Source organism: Loxodonta africana, chromosome X, assembly GCF_030014295.1.
Source record: "Loxodonta africana isolate mLoxAfr1 chromosome X, mLoxAfr1.hap2, whole genome shotgun sequence".
Lineage (NCBI taxonomy): Eukaryota > Metazoa > Chordata > Mammalia > Proboscidea > Elephantidae > Loxodonta > Loxodonta africana.
Window position 1 is genome coordinate 23,092,191 of NC_087369.1, and position 22,042 is coordinate 23,114,232.

Sequence of the window (22,042 nt, forward strand, 5' to 3'; positions counted from 1 at the left end):
AACAAGCATGTAAATAAACCTCAGTATTCAGTGAGAGATTAAGTGAGGCTAAAGGTAAGAGAAGAGGAAAGAAAGTGAGAATTTATGTAATTGGGGTAGTGAGTCAGCTGAACTGAAATTAGAAGTGGGGTTGAAATTTAACTTTACCGCTACTTCTTCTGGTCCTTTTCCTCATATAAATAGGTATATAAAGCCTCTATCACAATGTGGGGCACATGTTAGAAACTCAAAAAAAAAAAATTAACTCTCCTAACTTCCTCTTGGAAGTCCTGGTGACATAGTTTAAGTGCTACGGCTGCCAACCAAAGGATTGGCAGTTCAAATCCACCAGGTGCTCCTTGGAAACTCTGTGGGGCAGTTCTACTCTGTCCTATAGGGTCGCTATGAGTCAGAATCGACTCGACGGCACTGGGTTCGGTTTGGTTTGGTACCTTCCTCTTACCTGTTAGAGCAGCTGGGCCAAGTGGAGTCCACTTTCTTGACAGGCAGCTACGAAACCAAACCTACTGCTGTCCAGTCAATTCCGACTCACAGCGCCCCTGTAGGACAGAGTAGAACTGCCCCATAGGGTTTCCCAGGCCGTTTTTTTTTTTTTTTTAATCTTTATGGAAGCAGACTGCCACAGCTTTCTCCCTCAGAGTGGCTGGTGGGTTCAAACAGCCAACCTTTTGGTTAGCAGCCGAACACTTTAACCACTGTGCCACCAGGGCTCCTTATGCAGCTACTAGAGCCTACAAGCTGATTTTTTATTATAATACAGATATTCTCTGACAGAGAAATATGTTGAATTCCATGAAAGTAGCTTTGCTTAATAATGTCATCAATTACCAGATTTTTTCATTTGTGTTCAAGTAAGAGGTACATTTTGCAAAAATGGTGTGTTTCATTAAATGCAACCTACTTTGCCCTCTTTTTCTTGCTCTTGCCTGCATTTTGGTCTTTACAATGCTTTAAACTTCTTACTAGACAATATACAGAGGTGGTGAAATGCAAATTATCTTAGATTTGTTTCTATGAAAGGTTTGCTAGGTAGATAAATTAGTTGAAACAAGTATAAATGATTTGTAGTATGCAGTTACCCCTTCTTTCCTTGCCTTCATTACCATGGACATTTGGGGGCTGATCATGATGTAATAGTGTTACATTAAAATATGGCCTAATATACTTGAAATATATATTTAATATTCTCTAATCCATTAATTAAATGACCATGATGGTGAGATGTCACCAATATTATTAAATATCAATTTAGAGTCAATAATGAGAAAAGCAATGTTAAATCTTACTACTAATTTAGATATTAGGCCAGTTTGTATTTTTCTGTAATTGTAAAATTTCCTACTGCTTAAGTATTATAGGTAACTATGTGTAATATAAAATCTGATCATTTTTCTTACTTTAAAATACATATAAAAATGATTTGAAGTTTTCCCCTAAGTATCTGAGAAAGTTGAATGAATCACAGGTGAACTCAAGTACTTTTTTTTTTTAATTGCTAGTATGGTTTATCTTCGAGATGTCCAGTTAGATGTGTATGTTTCCAGTTTTCTTTTTTTAATATTTTTTTCTTTAAAATGAAACTAGAAGTTTTATTTCCTTTTTCATGTTGCTATATTTTTTTATTATAAGTGGCTTTTAACCTTTTCAAATCAACATACTCCGGTGGCTGAGAATCTCTGGCTGCCAGGTAGGAAGAAGAAAAAATCCTGAACATCCAAGCAAAGCAGACTGAGTCATGTTGCATGTCTTCCCTACCACTGAAGATCCAACTCCTCAAAGGCTGCTGGAATCTCCCAAGATTTTTGCCACTTCATCTGCCACTACATCCCTCTCTCTGGGAGATACCTCGGCATAGTCTGAACCAGCAACTCTTCCCTCATGATGCACTTTTAACACTTTTTTTGGATGCTGAGATTATTTATAGTTATCAAAACTATTTGGGCATATTCCTAATGAATCTGTTAATTTTCATGTTAATACTGTTTTTGGTGTGTAAGTGTTTTAAAGGTTCTATTTTTTATCCATACTAAAAGCAGATACTTTCTTCTTAGGAATGTCAGTTGAAAAGAGTGGCATATATGAAGGTTGAATCTAGCATTCTGAAAAATTTCCTTTTATTTTGTGTAAATAGAAAACATACTATTATTTTGAAAGATCTTCTGAAACCTGGTGACTACATGATGGCAAGAAATGGCTCAATAGATGCAGCTATAAAGGCTGCTAAAATGGAAAATAACCAGGTTTGGATAGTCAAGAAGAAGATAGACTGCAACAAGTGGTCAGGATGTTGGACACTGATTAGTGAAAGGTGGAAAATGAGTACTGTAACCTAGTGGTTTTTATTACCCCCAAAATGTTAAACAGCATTGAGCAAGACTAGCAGAGGGGGTGGGGGTAGGCAAGGGAACAGATTGTAGAACTATCGAGTCATCTGGAAACTTCATACAATTTTCAAAAGTGTCTCCCTTATTCTCACTGTAATCACTCCTTTTTGGCTCTGTTCTCACCCTCTTGTTCCCTCAACCCCAGAACAGGAGAATATTGTTAAAAAAAAAAAAAAAAAAAACCCAACACAATCAGAATGGATGCGGAGAGTGATGATCCATTAAAGTTCATTTTTTTTCCCTTCCCTCTTACCCTACCACCCCTTCCCTGGACAGAAGCAGCAATGAATGAGTAACTTCAGTACCTCATTGAGTGGAATCAATACCATTATATTGTCTGAAAACAGCGATGTTTTTTTTCCTCTCTCTCTTATTTACTTGTTGTCTTTATTTCTTAGTTTTTCTTCTAATTGTATTTTCTTTTGCTTTCCTTTAACATTAACATCTCTTCTCACTTGACTATTTCTCCTCCTTTCTTCAGTGTCAGCTTTCTTTTTTCTAGTCTATTTTCTTCTCTGTTCTCAAAGGAGAAACTATTTCTCTTACAAATTTCCTTATACCCCAAATTTTAAAAACTGAGACCTCAAATGGCAGTATTTCTGATGTATCCCATATCTTATTTCTCTAAATACAAGATGTTACGTGGAGTGTGGGGATTAAATATGTTGGCATGGTGTTTAACATATTGCTTAATAAATGATTAATACCCTAAAATAAGTATGTTAGCAGTCCGAGAAATTGGTGTCCTAAAAGAGAGTGAATTGTTCTCTTTTAGAAAGGAAAAAATGACTGAAGAGGCATTTACCAAAAATCGAAGGAAACCGCATCAGATTTCAGTTACTCATAGTAATTTTTTATTTCAGATTTCACCTTATATAGTGGGTAGTTTATGCGATGATCATGGATTTTTTTTTTACATTGAACGTTTTAGATTTTTTAAGAATGTGTGGAAACTGGTTTTGTAGAGCCACGTACTGATATAGATTACTTTTTTTTGCTAGAGGAATCAATTCATTATTTTATCATCATCTGATACAATATTTCATGATTTTTCTCTATAATTCTAAAATTTTTTATCTTAAGACTTTATATAAAGGACATAAATTGTATGATGCCTTCATATGTTAATTTCCTGTTAACCGATTTATTTTCTTTGCAGATCTCTGCATCCTGATTTCTTTCTTTGTTATTTATGCTAATTATTTACTAATCTCATCTGAAAATGTGTAATTGCTTTTTAAAATGGTTACTCTAATTTATTTTTATTATTACAATATAACTTTCAGTGTCAACATACAATTAATATGATGTAGTTATTTTACATTGAATTAAAAGGTTTCCTTATGAGTAATTATTTTGTACATTTATAATGTATCTGCTGACTAAATTCTTATGTACTCCTGCTTATTAAGTGTGCAGCTCATTTCGAAAATCTGTGACAAGAACTTAAACCCTTTTTCCATCCGCTATCAAAAGAGAAAGTCTGCCAGTCACAATTGCCTCATCCACTTCCGTCAGTAGTAGGGATGGGCAATTAGTAGATAACATTTAACTGCCCGGTGAGGGTAAAAAATTATTACCTGAAGGGGTAGCACATTGGAGCACCATAGAGGAAGAAATTCAGGAGATAAGGACAATAATCTTAAGTTCCTTTTAGGTTCTTTGGCCCTAAGATTCAAATACAGGGTTCATCCACTACATGGACATTCTCAGCATGTTGGCTGAAATTTTAGGTAATGTAGCTACTGACTGCTTTTACATTTCCTCTCACACTGTCGCTTCTACATCTTATTACCTTAATACTGGGCAATAAAGGATTTATTTTAATTGGGAAAATTGGCAGGTAGAGTTCACTATGGCCCTATTTAGAGCTGACATTGAGTTATCTTTTTTGTCTGTGTTGCTGGAATTCTGGTAAAATGATTTCTGAAGATAACAACTATAGTGAAAGTATTTGTAGCCATTATGGAAGTTCTTAAAATTTTTTTATTAATAAAAATTGAGAATGCTGTTATTTAGCTATATATATATAATCTTGATTTTGTGTTCTGATAAATATAGATACCTGTTGCAACATTTGCTAGTATTTTTTCAAATCAGTTTATCTATGTTAAATGTCTATTAGTAAAAGGCATTTTAAAAATTATTCATACCAATGTTGTAGATTTCAAGTATGTCACTTTTGAACACAGGGCCTTTGGTTGGCTTTAAATTTTTTTTTTCGTTGGGGCTCCCAACTTAAATTTAAGCCTGATTTTTTTCATAAGTATAGACATGTTTTCTTTTATTCTTTTTCAGAATTCCTTTAAATAGGAACTTTAGATTTTTAGATAAAGACTCTTTGTATCATTCCTTAGCTTTGGTGATGGTGAGACTTTTTTTTTTTAATAAACCTATTTCCAGTGTCTTTGCAAAAAGAACAGAAATGAAATATAGGAAGGAGCAGTCGAATTTAATAACTTCCAAATATATACAAACATAAAATTGTTTTTAAATTTTAACCTATATGAGTATCTTTATGAAAATCTTAGTTATAAACCTGTATTATTTTGGTTTAAAAAAATGGTACTGCTTTTTGGCGAATGAGGTTCTGTGATATGATCAAAAATTCACCCCCACAGCTTTGCCTTTCACTATGACTAATTGTCTTCCTCCTCCATCTCTTCCTAATAGAGGCTTTCAGACTCAGTCAATTTTATGTTTTTGAGAAGTCAAAGGACATCATGAGTGTTGATGAACTAAAAATAAAATTGGCTTTAATTTAGTTTTCTACAGCATGTATGAACGTAACCATGAAGCCCCCAAAATAAACCTTTGGCCTTCAGAGATCCCAACACGTACCAAATACATACTGAAATGGAAGAAGGGAAAGAGCCGTATGTTCAGGATCCTAAACTGGACCCATACTATTTTAATCAACTTGCCACAGAAGCAGAGACACCAGCAATACAAAGCCTACAGTTAATACAAGTGATAGGTTACAGGAGATAGTACAAGTAACTGCATATGGGAAGTTACCATCTTTGGTGAAAACTATGTGTGTGATTCAGAAAACTTAAAGGAAAAATTATGATTATTATTTTGTTCCTCCCCTGAGCTTCCTCATGAGCCAGTCAAGGAATTCTGAGTTAGCCCTCAGAACTTCTTGGTTATGGGGGAAAAGACTCCAGGAAGATGGTGTGTAATAAGTGAATAAAAAAAGTACTAGCTTCTTGTAGTACTCAAGTTGGCTCTCTTTTCTTGGACTCCTTGTCCATCTTTAGCGGTGAGAAATAATGTTCTCTGTTAGTACTTTCTCTTGATATGCATTATACATTATATAAACACGCTAATTATTTAGGACTGTCAAAACCATGTGAAAATATTATTTAAACAGATATATGCAAATTAAAATTGTGAGCAGCTCAACATGATAGTTTTAGGGTAAAATTAAGCCACACTAAAAACAAATACCTTGGTGTATTCTTCTTTCACTGGATAAGTTCCTTTTAAAGTTAAGTATGTGAGATGAAGAGTGGCTTGATGATTAAGTGAATACAATTGTGGGTTTTTTTTTTCCCTTATGAAAATAAAATCTTTAATTCCCATATTCTTTTCAAATGATCGTTTCTTTCATCTTCTCCCAAGACTATCTCTTTTAATCATGTTTGTAAAAATATCAATACTAAGGTTTATTTAAAATAGATAAACCATGGGACGTTTCTGAACACTCTATTTTATGCTGGCATTTAAAATCACTTTTGCATATAGTTTCTTAACAGGATTTGTATTCTTTAGCGTATTATCTTTTTTATTTGAACTATGAGTAATTATTTCTATTCAGTGAATTAATGATTGTGGAAGAACAAAATTAGGATATCTCCAAATGTACTAGAGTTTAGTAGTCTTGTTCATTAGTAGTTTATGAAAAAAATAAATTTAGGTGAAGATGCTCAAGATTTAGTAATTCTAGGATCTTGAAAGATATTGTATATCAAAATTAATTACTTTTAAAGTGTTTATAACTATGATTTTCCTCATCTCTTGTTTTGCTAAAGAGATGATCATTGGTATAAAACATTGAATTATTAGATACTTTTTAGTAAGTAATGCAAAGGAACGGAATACTATATCTTAGGACCAGAATTTGGCAAAGACAGAAGTGTCATTAGCCACAGCTTGATGGGTTGTGTATTAAGTCTCTTCGGTGCTTTTAAAAAGAGCAGGAAGACATTTGGATATAAAGTGACTCATATCATCAGACATTCATATACGCATATTTCAAGTCTCTTTGAAATTTAATTTGTGAAGAGATATCGTTTATAGATTTCAACCTGTGAGGTAGAGCATGTGTATACACAGGAGCGCTGATAATCTGGTAATAATTTAAAGTACTCTAAGAAATGTCCTGTCTTCCTACATGTGGGTATGGAGATGTTGTTTTGTAACTATGAAGTAAGTAAAGAAGATCTGGGTTGATAAATTTAAATTCTTTCCTTTATGCTTATTTGTAACTGGCTGCTTGAGGCCACAGAGTAGAGATTGTCTTTTCATGTGTTGGTCGAATAATTCATCAGTTATTGTTTGGAAAACAGGTAGGCTAGGGCAAGTCCAAAAGGGATCAGAGACTTCTTCCCTCTATATTCCAAGAGGAAAGGAAGCCTCTCTTCAGCACCAACCCCAAAGGCTCTTGTGCACCTAATCCAGGCTACCAATTGTCCAGGACCTGCCCACTTATGTTGCATTTCGCCCGGGAACACCTGCTGTCTGCTTCAGCCTGTTCAAAACAATTACAAGCTCCATCCACAAGAAAGCAGACCTTCTGGCTTTTAACACTTGGGATACCTTAATAGAGTTCTGGGGAAATTTTAATCCTGTGTGTGTTGTACATAAAATATATTTTAATCTACAAATGGAGGATTATATGTAAATTAGTAAACAATATGACTTGCTATATTGTTTGGAGATCCTGACTGCTGCTACCTTGTACAGTAATGAAGATAATATTAATAGTTCAGCATATGTGAAAACATATCTATATAGCTTATCAGACATTTTGTGCAAGATACATATGGTGGTTTTTAAGAGGTTCATTCCAGCCCTTGACTTAATATGAATGAAATATCTTGTTAAAGTATTGATAAAGAGAATCTGGAACTATTTACAACCACTACAATATATTTTCCTGGGGGAAAAAACACATTTTAATGGTGTTTATATAATGCATGTGATAAAGTAGAATCTTTCTATGACAAATAGGAACTATATCCACTGTTATTTTCCTTGTCTTAATCACATCACTACGACTTTAGGTCTACAGTATCCAAGAGAGAAATACTAATTTTTTTGAAATGTTCATTTATGAGAAAGTTTATTTGGTAGTTTTGGGTAAAGAATGTCTATTATAGCTTTAGTAGCAGATATATTTAGAGGAAAATTTAATACTATGTCTTGGTTTTACCTACAAAACCAAACCCTCCTTTAGTGTTTCAGGGTGCTTTGTTGTCTCCAAAACATTTATTGTCTCATTTCACCATACTATCTCACACACAAAAAAACAAATTGGTCCCATTATTAACAAATATTGATTATCTACCATTTGTAAGTCACTTTATGAATTACAAATAAATAAATAAGACTCCGTTTTTATTTTTAAAACGCTTGAAATCTAGTTCTTGTGAGGATAGGTAGGGAGGAACAGGGCAAGGAAAAATGTGTAACTATGATATGAGGCAGGACATGAAAAGTGCCACTAGAGAGATACAAACAGTGTGCTATGAGATTCAGCTGAGGAACATATGGTTCCAGGTGTAAGAAGAGGCTTTATGATGAATATTGCATTTAAGATAAGCCTTTATGAATAGGTAAGGTTTTATAGATGAGAGAAAACTTACAAGCAGAGGGAAGAGTGCTTTCAAGAAAAGCACAGTGTTTGAGAGAGCATATATTCACTACTCACCCAACTTTTTTAATCATCCACTTTACAAAACCTTTTCTAATCATCTGACCACAGTTTACTTCTTCCGCCTCATTATGCCTTCTCTTGTTCTGTCTTCTACCCATACTGAATTATTGAAAATTACTCAAACTAATGATGTTTTGTCTCACAGCTTTCCTCACCTCCTCAACTTTCACAGTCCCTTCACCTGTCCAACTCCTAAAGAATTCAGTTTAGATTGGAAAGGAAATCTTCCCTGAACTCTTAAGGATGGGTTAGGTGCCTCTTTGGGGGGTTCCCATTACACCCCGTGTTTACCCTATTAAGTGAGGTACTTTTCTTACTGTATTGTAAATGTTTATTCACCAGCTGGTCTCTTCCTCTGCTCATTTTGCTCTTTAATGAGGCACAAATATGTGCCTCACAATTCATCATTGTATCTGTAATACATGGAAGACACACAATTAATACTTACTGATTTATGTTATAATATCTAGTCTTTGCAACATATGAGCAAGGAGCTTATTGTCTAGTACAGTGGTTCTCAAAATGTGGTATCAGCATCACTTGAGAACTTATTAAAAATGCAAGTTCTCAGGCCCCATACTAGACCTACTGAATCAGAAACTCAGTGGGTGGGGCCCAACAGTCTATTTTAACCAATCCTTCAAGTGATTCTGGTGCACGCTCAAGTTTGAGAACCATCGCATTAAAGAGAAATAGTAGGGGAAAAAAAAAAGGAAGAAGAAACAAAGCTGTGCCCATATTAATGAAGGACCTATTTGAGGAATTGGTTCGTTACTTGGACCGTTAGAGAGCTGTTCAGAGATTTTGAAGGGAAAGAACAGTTTTACCCTGTAGCAGTATCTTGCACCTGGGAAAGACTAGAAACAGAAAGACCAGTTAGGACTGTGTTTTAAGTCTAGGGATCAAATACTCAAGACAGAACTAAGGCAAAGGTAATGAGTTTGGTTTTTGAAGAGTTGCATTCATTTGAGCAACCAATGGAATATTTCCGATGAAGATGCCTGCTCTCATAGTGCCTTGTACTTTAGAATCAAACGGACTTGAGTGTGACTTCTTGACACTATCTCTTTATGCTTCACTTTCTTTCACGTGTAAAATCAGTTTAAAAGCTTAGCTCATTGGGCTTTTATAAGAATGAAAATAAGAAGAAGAACATAATGTAATATTCACCTACTATGGCGACTTACAGGTGCCTGATTATTCAATAGGTTGAACTGAAGTGAATAGTTAAATATATATGACTAGAGTTCATGGGAGAAAGCAAGGATGCCTAGAGAGATTTCTGAATCATACGCAGAAAGTTGTTAGTACATAAAATATTAGAAAGAGGTCTAATACTTAGCCTAGAGGAAGCACCTACATTTATTTGTTGTGAGGAGGAAGAAAAGATGGAAGATAAGCAGTCAGAACTGTATTAAAACTGTGCTCCTTTACATAAGCAGATCTGTTGTCATTTATTTGTATTTTCCTACCCACTCTACAGGTTACCATTGAAATGCATTGCAGCCTATGCAAAAATATTGAAACATCTCTTTTGATGTTGAACTCACAGTTTCACAAGTCAGCCAATTCCTTGACCAGAGGTCTTTGATTATTAGAATGTTTTTCTTCATATTTATCCATAATCCATTATCTTAAAATTTTGTACCTTATTTAATTTCATTTCATATTAGTGGCTCATACTCTTATATTAGTAGCCACTAGGGCCCCTTCTTCCTTCTAGCAATGCTCCCTCTATCTCTTAGTACATAAAGACTTTAGTTGCAACCAACATAAAGAATACTACATAGGTTTTTTTTTTTCTACTATTGTATCTTACATGGTTTCTAATTCAAGCCTATCATACTTAATACTTTAAATGAGCCACAATCTTAAATCAGACAATAGAAAGCTAATCTTGAAAAATGATTACCATACATTTATATTTTTTAATCTATTTTGATGTGTGTGTTGTATTACATCCAGCTTCTAACGTGGGACTGCCCAACTTTCTTGAAGTAGTAACACACATACTTACTCATTTTATCATACCATCTAATCAGGTCCTTCTATAATCTGTAGGTCATAAGGTTCTCATTAACAGTTAAAGGGAATTAAATTAATTCCAAGAATCTACTACACATCATTCTATGGCCAGACACATGTTAGGATATCACAGAGCTGGGAATCATTTTTCCTGGAGCTCTAGGGCCATTTGCCCTTGATCACCCGTTGCCATCGAGTCAATTCTGACTCATAGCGACCCTATAGGACAGAGTAGAACTGCCCCATATGGTTTCCAAGGAGCGCCTGGTAGATTCAAACTGCTGAGCTTTTTGGTTAGCGGCCGTAGCTCTTAACCACTATGCCCCCAGGGTTTCCAAACAATTGTTAAGAATTATATGTAATAGAGACAATAGAAAGTTATGAAGAAATGAGCCAAGTTTGAGAAAGGTCTAAGGAAAAAAAATAAGACATTGGTCTGGTTACTGTTAATGTGATGTAGCTAAAACCTACCAGTGTTACTGAGAAAAGATGTTATACATAGGCTGTAAATTACTCAGCCAACTTTATTCCCGTTCAAAATATTTATGTGAAACTGCCTCAACTCCTAAATTAATTATCTACTGAAATCACCCATTCAATCAAAAATACTTGTGGAACAAAGAGGGAGGAGGCTTTTTTCTCACTTTTATTATTGTACCATTTAAATCAAGTGAGATGTGGTAGAAGTCACCTAGTTATTTTTTTTCACATTTAAGTTTTATCAACAAAGATAATTTTTTAGCACACCTGAGTAATAAATTTGTATTCTCTAAAAGTATAATTCATTGAGCAGATGTGATTCCTTTCTGATTCTGTACTTTTTGTGGAAATTTTCCATCCATGACAAACAGTACTGATTAGGCAATTCATAAAACACACGATTTCTTAACTGGAATATTGCTATTCGTGGACTAGGTCCTATTTTATTTGTCCTTAAAATCAGCATATTTTGTGTTTTTGTTCTGGTTGTTTATAACAGCAATTCATGCTTTTTGCCAAGAATTCAGGAAATAAAAGTATAAAGAAGAAAATTCATCACTCCCTATACCTCTCTAATGTGACCACCATTATCAGTGTTGTATATCTTGTGGTATTTTTATATTTATATACTTGTTTTTTTACAAAAATAGTATTGAATTACACTTGCTATTTTGCAACTTACTTTATTTCCATACAGCAATTTTTATATTTCTTACTAATGGATATTTAAATAACATACAAAATTTTTGGTTAGTTAAAACAATAGTGTGACACACTTGTATATCTATCTTTGTGCTTTTCGTCCAATCATTTCCTTATGTTAGTGGAAGTAGAATTTGGGAGCCAAAGGCATATACTTTTTATGCTTCTTGGTATATATTTGTTTGCTTTTTTTAAAAAACATCACTGATATTATGTCAATGATAGTGGGGAGCCTAATTAAAAAGTACTAAAATTATCTACTTAATTTTTCTGTCATTAAGTAACATTCAGCTGTAAAATTCAAATCTAACCAAATTAACTTTCTCATTAAAAAACATTTCCACTTTTCATGGAAAAGCAAGTATTATTATTATTATTTTTTTTTGGAATTTTTTACTCAAAAAGAGCATATATAAAGTGTGAAAGAAGATGAATCAGATTGCACTGAACGTTTCGCAGGAAAACACCATCTGGCATTAAAAACCTTCAACTAGTCACAAAGATCATATCAAAAAGTAAGGTGGACAAGAGATTGGTGGAAAGAAATCCAGTGTAATTCATTGTTAATAGATACGCTGGAAGAAGGATATGGCCGTCATATTGACTAGTATAGTTAGCAATTATTTGAATAAACGAGAAAATGTGATTATTAATAGTTGTTCATAAACTCTTTGTATAAACAGTATGTTTTCTCCCTCCAAACCTATAACTCAAAAACCTGCTCTCATTCTTTCTTGGCAAGTACTTGGATTTAAGCTCACTTTGCTTTGACTCTTGGCTTGTAGAAATGGCTGCCAGGGTATTACTTAGCTATCAGAGGAATCAGAATCAATGTAATATACCTTTGGGCCCATAGTAATTCCCACTTAAATATAATGGAAGATATTTGACCAGTTCTGTTACTATAGCTGATCTACATTAATGTGATTTCCTTTTGCTAAACTAGCAGGATCTTAGTCACGTTAGACAAGTATCATAATCTTTGTGATTCATATCTGAGACTCCTGAGGTTCTAAGCATCACAATGTCTCACTTCTTTTTTGTCCTAACTCTTTTTCTTTGCCACCACTCAATTCAGCAATAGTTGAGGTTTTAATTTAAATTAATGCTCATTAAATATACCAGAAACCCGTTACCATTGAGTCGATTCTGACTCATAGCAACCCTATAGGACAGAGTAGAACTGCCCATAGGGTTTCCAAGGACTGGCTGATGGATTCGAACTGCCGACCTTTTGGTTAGCAGCCGACATCTTAACCGCACATCCTGGGATGTTATAATTCATTAGAACTGGAATAAAAGGGGTTTCTCTCTTTTATATATAAAACGTATTTTTTAAACAGACTTTGTAATATATATTTTTAATGTGTTTCTTTAAAGCATAGTTCTAGGATTTCAATGAACTGATACTGCATCAGTAGTCCATTTTAAAAACAAACTAACAAAAAGTATTCTATGTTCAGAATTTTCAAAGGATAATGAAGTTTTTAAACACGACTAACAGTTGAGCCAGGTTTCAGGACATTTATCAAGTACTTTGGTTTTTTGTTTTTTTTGGTTTAATTGCACAATATGTTTTCAGGTGATATTCAAATAAAATAGCTTCATTAAATTTAGCACCTTATATTTTAAGTTTATAGGGTTATTTGGAATACATTTCCAATAGCTGCTGTATTGAAGAAGCATTACCTTGTCATTTTTTATTCTATTTTTATAGCATGGTAAAAGGTTTACTTTATTGAAGCTGTCTTCCATGCATCAGAATGTTGCCTTGGTGTGTCAGTACCAGCTATTGCTAGCATAATGAGTCTAATTTAGAGACACTTATGCCACATATCTCTAAAAGATGGTGATGAGAAAGCATGTGGTATAGTTTTTAAGCTCAGAACATTGCCAAGTCCTTGTTTTCAGGCACGTGGATTTTTACATTGTACTTTTGAACAGAGCTTGGATCTAGACCTAGCAGCTGAGCAGCATCAATGGTGACATAATTTCTTTACATTCTAAATTACTCCGTTGGTAGGATACTGTTCTAGCCTCTGCTTTGACATGGTAAATGTCCACTATGTTGTCTCGTAATGATATGGACTCTAATGCAATAACATGGTTAATCAATTCAATGATAAAATTTCTTTCTTGAGTATGTATCTCCTGAAAATTGATAGGATGGTACACCAATTATGTGATTTTTTTTTTTTTTTACTAATCTTATTAAAGGGGGAGAACATTAAATCTTGAATACTGTACCTCAATTTTATTGTAATGATTTTGCTGGTTACCAGGTGGGGTGGCAGTTGAAAAATTTGGTGAATGCACTACGAGAGGACCCGAGTGGTGTTATCTTAACTTTGAAAAAGCGACCTCAGAGCATGCTTACCTCAGCACCAGCTTTACTGAAAAATATGAGATGGAAGCCCCTTGCTCTGCAGGTAATGAAGCTTAATCATAAGTCATACACCATCATTTTAGCCATAGATTATCTCAGTAATGCTTCTTTTTTGTGCCTCATCTCAGCAGCATATGGATTAATCTTGTATGCTTTTGAAAATTTGTTTGTAAAATGATCTCTTCACAGCTTATCCTAATAGGCTTAATTGTGATGAAATCTGAAAGAGTTACTGTAATTAAACCCAAATGATAAAGAGCCCTGCCTTAATTTCTAAACATTAAATAATAATTCCAAAGAACCACAAGTTATTTCATGCCAAAGTATGAATAGAAATGAAAATAAGAAGCTTCATTTTGTGTTAGAATCTTCTACTTTCTAAATTATATTTACATACACTTCCGGAAGAAACTAAGTGATAGCTTCTAAAATTCCTTTAAATTAGCTTATAAAATAGTAATTTACAAACAGTAGGAAATGAACTTTTAGGTCAGTAGTTAAACTGTACCTAAAACATTCCTCCTGACTGACCATTTTTCTCTTTTTCACGTTATAGAGTGGCAGAATAAGGGAAATTGTTCCATTAGAATTTCTGCATTTTTCTTCAGCATGAATCATCACTCTAAAATATTACTCTGGGTGTTGATTAAATTACATTATTACAAAGCAGAGTTATCTAGAAAAATTTTTAAATAAGGCTCTGATTGATGAAAGGCAAAGAAGTAATATGTTTTCTTCCATTTCAGTCAGGATATAATCTATAAACACATTATAGAAAAAACTTTTTTCTTTCATAAAACCTGCATTTTTTAAAATAGTAGACTATTATCTTGTCTTAGAAGTCTAATTTTTTTAAAAAAAAATTAACCATTGAAATAGAGCATTGCCCGTTGTTCAGTTTAAAAAGAAAAGCAGTATATAAAACTGTCATTGTTGTTACTGCTATGTAAATTGTTAATAAGTTCTCTATAAGTACTTCAAACCATTCACAGATTTTTTTTCTAATAAGTAAACTCAACATGACACATGAATGGCCTGATAGATTATTATGATTTCTCATTGCTTAAAACTTTGCTACTTATTGGCCTCAGATTTGGCATTATACATCACCATATAAAAACATAAAATGTTCCAACATTAAGGTTTTAAAATTTTGATATGAATCTCTCTGTTTTTAAAATGAGTGTATGTAAAACTGTATTAATATAACCAAATGCATTTGACTTGCAGTATATGTTTATTATCAGATTTTTCATGATCATTAAAGTGGCTCAATATTATTCATTAACTAAGACATAGATTAGCAAATCAGACATGCCCATTGCATCATTTTATTTTCTCACTGCATTATAAATTGCTTTGTTCTTCCACTCTGTGACATCCTATTGACATGTCTTCCCCAAAGATCCATCTTCAGAGTCTGAGGGGTGGGAACTCTGAAAAAGAGCCCCCTGCTTTCAACCATTAGCTTTTCTTCTCTGTGTATGTGTAATTAAATTTAATAACTCGTCTCTGTTGTTGTTAGGTGCCAACGGTTGATTTCGACTTATAGCAACCCTATGTGACAGAGTAGAACTGCATCATGGGGTTTTCTAGGCTGTAATCTTTGCAGGAGCACATCATCAGGTCTCTCTCCCGTACAGCCACTGTGTGGGTTCGAATCACCAACCTTTCAGTTATCAGCCAAGTGCTTAACCATTGTACCACCAGGGCTCCTTAACTCTTCTCTAGTCCCTCGTATTTTACATTACACACCAAAAAAGATGCTAGTTTCCAGTTGAGCCATGAACTCTGAGGGAATATCTCCAGCAAAGAAATTGAAACTTTGCTCCTCTTTTTATTCTTAAATTGTGCTCATGGTTTATTACAGGGAAAAGATATAGATTAAACTTAGCCAAGGGAAGGAGTACATAGGACAGAGTCCAGGAAAATTTCAGACACAGAGCTCCCATTGTCCTCTCCCTCGTGGAGTCAGGACGCGTTAATCTCTTGGAATCAATGTGTGACATTACACGTGAGTATTGTGAACCTGGGAAGCTCACCTGCGGTTCGGTGTCCAGAATTTTTATTGGGGCTTTATCATGTAGGCATGAGTGATTGACTGACCACATAGTTGGTCTTAGTCTCCAGGTCCACTGATGTTGTATAACCCAAAGCCCCTAACCTAAGTGACATGGTTGGTCCTTCTGGCGTGGCCAACCCCCACCTTAAGATTTTTTTAGATTCTTTTCCACAAACACAAATCGAAGTGGAAATTTTAGGTAATGACAGGAGCCACTTAAGAATCACTTTCACATGAAATGTTGAAATAATTGGAAGACCAGCATTTCATTTTTGCTATACATACATTTGGTATATGTGTACTTAAAGCTAGAGAGCAATGATATAATTTTCAAAATTATATCGTTCCTAATTCTATAATAGATTTTATGGCCTTATTTCTGGGTCCATTCCTAAATGCCAAGAAGCATCACTAATTATATTTATTTAAATGGCATCACTAATTATATTTATTCCTCGTTGTTCATTCAGTTACTCTGTGTATATTTGTAGCTTTACTTTTTGAGAATGCTGAAATCTGGGGAAAAAAAATCAGCATTTATACAAGTGATTTCCCCAGTGCATATATGGATCAGTATTTTTAGAAATTTGTTATTTCCACTGAATTCAGTTCACTGTGTTAACATCAACTCAGCCACCTATAGGTAAAACAATACTATTAGGAAAAGAAACTGCTTCCAGCTCCTTTGAAATTGCTTCAGTGGTTGACTCTTTGCAAAGCAGAAGGAAGATTATTAGTTTTAGTTAATTAAAAACTTCCTAGTGGTGCTAAAGCAAGGTCTGAGGAGTAAGGGCTAAGGACAAGTTCTCTGACATACCATACCACCACCACCACCAAATCTCCTCCCTGGAACCTGTTTTGAAGTCCTAAAATTGTACCCTTACAGATTTCCTTCTTGATCTTTAAAGGTTTTAGTCTGTGTTAAAAAATGCAAAGACACCTGGGAATTATCTGGTTAGAATTTTTATACAATGTATATTTTGAAATAACCAAAGATGAACAAAACTGGAGTGCACCAGGATATGGAGGCTGAACGTAGACTGCCTCCAAAGTGGAAAAAGTCAAAGAAATAGTGAGACTAGAAAGTCTTGAAGGCAGTTTTGTGTTCTTCTGTGACTTTGCTTGAGGGCACTCTTTTCTTCCTAGTGCTTAAGAAAGGACCTCTGATGTAAAACTTATGCTTTATGTAGTAACAGCCATCTTTGTAGACATTAACACAAGTGCCATTTTTATAGTATTCTTGCCTCTGGTGTGTATACAAATACAATGGAGCCAAAATACCCATTAATTCACCTAAATATAAATCTTTAGTGTTCAAACTTGAAGAATTGAACATTGGGTTTCTTTTTTGTTTCACTGGGAGTACCAGTAGTCTACTAGGAATTATTTGAAATAGAGGCTACAAAAAGAAACAATCTGTGGCATTTATTTAGCTCGATGTCTATTTTATCTTATATTATACCAGGCTTAATTTACCTATTAGCGTTTTCAGATAAAATATAGCAAAGTTGGTGAAGTGTGGAGGTAGACACTAATACATGCATCTATTAACCAAAAAAAAAAAAAAAACTTTATCCTAACATAAGGAATATTGATTTTAATTAAACAAAGAAATAATTTGTATCTATACAAATAAAACATAACCTTATCTACCCTAAGATAGAAGATTGTTGAAGAATACCAAGTTTTAATGAAAGGACAAGTTTTGTTTCTAAAAAACTTAAAAAGGATAGTGACTTCCAATGTTAAATCAACTGCAATGATGAACTTGGATTTGGATTTTCTTTCAAAACTCATTCATGAAATGATAGCCAAATAAGCAAAAGCATACAACTCAAGCTCATGGTCACAGATCAGTTTCATTAGTACATTTCATGAAATTTGACAGCTCTTTTGTTAAATTCCTGATTTCTCAAGCATTTTGCGATACAACTGTAGGGCTTAAGATACCTTAGTCAAATACTACAACCAGATTTAATAATATCTTGAAGATTGAATTTGTTTTCTCTACACCCATTTATAAATAAGTGATGTCTTACCTGAGATACAATCTTTTATTCTAAGAAAGCAAACCAGGAATTCCTTGCTTCGTGAGATCCGTTTTTAAAAACATCTCCTTAGTGGCACCCTGTGCTAATGTACGGTATCCTGGTATGTATGGTGACTCCTTTGGTATGCATGGAAGACTCCGGTTCTTCCAAATCAATGAAGAATCTCAGGGAATTGTGGATAAACCTCAAGGTATATTTTTATACATTTGTGATTTTAAATTAGTATGCATAGGGCACGAGCATGCATGAATGGTGTGATTTTCTTTTTACAAGAGATGTATGTGAGAGTTAGCTGGACACTGTCAAGAATATCCCTTGAAATCATCCCTGGGAATCAACAATTTTCAAAAACACTTAAGAACCTATCCTTTTTTGGTGAGAATGCTTCTCAGAAATGACCGCTAGAATTCAACATACTGTTAGAGGTATTGCTCAAAACATTTTTATACAAAATAAGGTCAAGCTGTATCATTAGAATTATGTTCCTAAACTGAATTCTAACCCACAAATCTCTTGTATTGATGCCATAGTTTAAATTTTACTGTTTAACATTACTTTAGATACCATTTTTACAGGATATTTAAATAACTTTGAGCAGAAAAAGAAATGGAAAGCAAATAGTCATAGCAGTCGTTTTTGTCTATCAACTGCTATAACAACTGGAGAACACTGCTTACATGACATTTCAAATGTATACAGATACGGATGGTTGAAATCTTTCTGTAAAAATCAGAAGATATAAGCAATAATAACTTTTACTTCAGTATCCAAGTTACGGGTCATCGTGACTGAAAAAACATTAGTGACAGAAAGTTTATCTGTTACTGAGAGTTTTGTTTTAAAAACATGTTTAGAAGAAGAAGAGAACTAGTATTAGGTATGACACTAGAAAAGAAAATCCATTTTTAGCTAAAAACATAATTGTGCTGACTGGAAGGCAGAAACGATGTGTTTTACACGTTCAAATTAGTAACTAGCTGCAAGGAATTGTCACGTAAAATTTTTGTTCACCAGTGTTTAAATAAATTAAAGGGTCTAACTTATATTTGTGTCTTCCTGCCAAAAGCTTTCAAAATATTAACCGTTATTACAAATAATCACTTATAATGCAAAAATTACCCATTCTTTTCTTTAGTTAAATTAAACACTGTGTACTGTGATTTGAAAAAAGGAAGTCCAGTTTTAATGTTGCAGTATTAACTGTCATACAACTAGATGAAATACACTAGTGTTAACCTCAATACAATGTGCAAAATTTGATGATTTAGTGGAAAAAGCTATTTTATAGTGTGACTCAGAAGTCTGTATTAGTTGTATGTTATATAACTACATACATATTCTTCTGCACATGTATCTGTATTTTTTAACTCATGCAGATATGGTTTCCCAATCAAGCCTGTGATCAGATTTTTCTGATAGTCTAATAGGAAAGAAAAAATTACATGCTCATAAAAGAAGATTCAATATTTTTGTATTTATAAATTTGGAGTCTAGAAAAAGCTATGGAACAACTAAGAGTGGAAGAATTTCAAATTCATGTGTTTTCCTTGCTTAACTTACTACTTATGAAAAACATAGCCAGGAAAAGGTTTGCCCAATAATTTTCCAAATTGGATCTAGCATTCTTTATGTGGTCAAGAAATTTGTAAGATTATATGAAGCTTCTTGCCTCCCGAAATCCAGAATATATTTCCTCTGGAACATTTGTTTAGATGATCAGGAAGAGAGCTGCTAACATAAAACAGTATTCTGGTACTAGTGTTGGGGATTTCAATGGTGTGTTTGAACCAAGTAAGAAGGACTTGTGTGAATGTTCTGTGCTAGAATAATGGGATATTGTGATCTATTTGAGTCTGTGCTTATTCCCAAGAGTGAATAAAATAAATGGCCAGGCTTTGTGCTTGATGTGATAATTTGTATTTCAGTGTGTATCTCCCCACCTCACCCCCCACAAGTTAAAGCAAGCTCTGTGTGATCTTTGCATTAGTGAATTTTAGAGAGAACTATGTAACGCATAACACACTGTTTTCATCTTTAACGCTGGGGCTGTGTTTATGTTGTTGGTTTCATTCAAGATTTTTTATAGCTCCATCAAAGCTGGATCAGTTACCAGACAGAGGGACAACAGAAGTTATTCTTGCCAAGAGATGATAAAATGTAAAATGTTTTGAGTAAGACCTCAACGCCAAATGTAGTTTCTTGCGCATAGAAGTTATTTTTTTCTCATAGTCTTTAAGACCACAGGGGTTTCAAAGGTACATTGATACCTTCCAGATGTGCTCAGTTACCTTAGAGATGTTAGCAAGGAGGCTACCAGGAAAAGACCTGCGCTATCAAAGGATTTAAAATGAGATTTCGGTGATCCCTTACAAAAGCTGAAAATTTTCATTTACAATCATCACAGTCTTCCAATGATGTTTAAACTGAATGAGTAGAATATTACTGCTGAAGTCATTACTCATGTTTCAGAGGAAGATTTGTGCCATACAATATTTTGGGGTACAACTTTAAAGTATTAAATTTATCCAGTTTAAACTGATGCTATGCAAAATTTACGTGTAAGCTTAACCTAGTAAATTTCTGAGTCCTGTTGACAGTATTAAGTTGTCATTAATTGACCTAAGGTTATACAGGTATATTTGAAGAGATACACATGAACATTTTATTTAGGATTTGGACATTTTAAAAGATCCATGCCCTTACCTCGAGAAATCTATCATGGACTTATTGTAGAAGAGTAACACAACGTATATGCAAATACATATTCCATGTTGGTGCCTCACTAAATCTGTAGAAGTAGAGCTTTATGTCACAGGGGCCATTTGGATATGAAAACAAGATCCTTCTAGGAAGTAAACCTCTTTGGATGGGATCCAAAATAGACCCATGTCATACTTTAGATCCATGTCATACTTTATTGCATACCATAATGGATAAATTATACTAAAGCTTCATGCTTTCTTGAGTAACAGATGTAGTCTTAAAATACCCTTGTATTTTATCCATGTTATCCATAAGTGTTGATAGTTCCTAATTGTCTTCCCATGCAAATTTTACCAGTATAAGAGAAAGAATCAAAATGGTAAAAAGAAAAGAATATTACCATTTATTTCTCCTTTTTTTCTTAAATTGGAAATCCTTTACAGTATGATGTTAACTGCTTTTCTTATCCTATGTTATGAACAAAGTATTAAAATTAAATGCTGCCAAGGTATGAGATGCTATCCTTTTTCATTATTATACTCTAATTTTTAGATATCTTTTCTCAAACTATGGAATATTTCTAATAAAATTTGAATTGAAGACCAAGAGAACTCCCCTTTTTGAGTTGAAGGAAGCTGAATTTGTCACTTTTTGTGTGTTTTCACACTTAAATGGTTAATGGTGATTTCAGTGCCACTTGTTATAAGTAGGACTTTCACTGGTAATTTCAGCCAATTGCGTCATTTATTTTGTGCCTGATGTAGTCAAATTGTGCCTATCTTTCTAATGTTCATTAATGCATTTTTTTTTCACTCTCTTAGGTGTTTAATCTTGCACTCTTTCAATTGTTGCCCAAAATTAGGAAAAATCTTAAGCGATTGTAATTTTTTATCTTTGGGGTTAAGTAGCTCTTTTCATTTTCCCATAAAGCTTCTACTTTATCATACTTTATTTTTCCATTGCTTAATGTCTAAGTTTATTTACTTATTTTTTAACTTGATTCTCAAAAGGAACGTTTGCTTTTTAGTTTAGATTAGATTGACAAAAAAGTACAATTAGTAGATAAAACTAAATTTCCCCAAAAGAACAAGTTGTCCTCTCCAACTTGTTCAGTTAATAAATTAGTCTAACCAGCTGTTATAATCAGACTTGTTATGTTTTAAAATATTTAAAAGTTTTTTCTTCTTTTTACTATTAGCTAATTACATTAACTGATGGCCTTTAGAGCAACTCCATATTGACAGTTAGAAACCTAGAATAATAGTAGTTTGAAAGAAGTTGACAAGGGTAATATTTAAATTTCTT

The 22,042-nt window shown here is 33.7% G+C and overlaps 1 protein-coding gene across 4 annotated transcripts in view; it reads left to right on the forward strand.

The window, feature by feature from the left end:
- The window catches only part of CNKSR2 (connector enhancer of kinase suppressor of Ras 2), a 273,991-nt gene that overhangs the window by 139,252 nt on the left and 112,697 nt on the right, over positions 1-22,042 (forward strand). For 2 of the 4 annotated variants that reach the window (XM_003415953.3, XM_003415954.3), the window contains exon 9: positions 13,818-13,964. The exons of the other annotated variants lie outside the window; for them this stretch is intronic. In XM_003415953.3, coding sequence (XP_003416001.1) covers positions 13,818-13,964 — 147 coding nt within the window. The remainder of the gene's footprint in view (positions 1-13,817; positions 13,965-22,042) is intronic. 4 annotated transcript variants of the gene reach the window in all.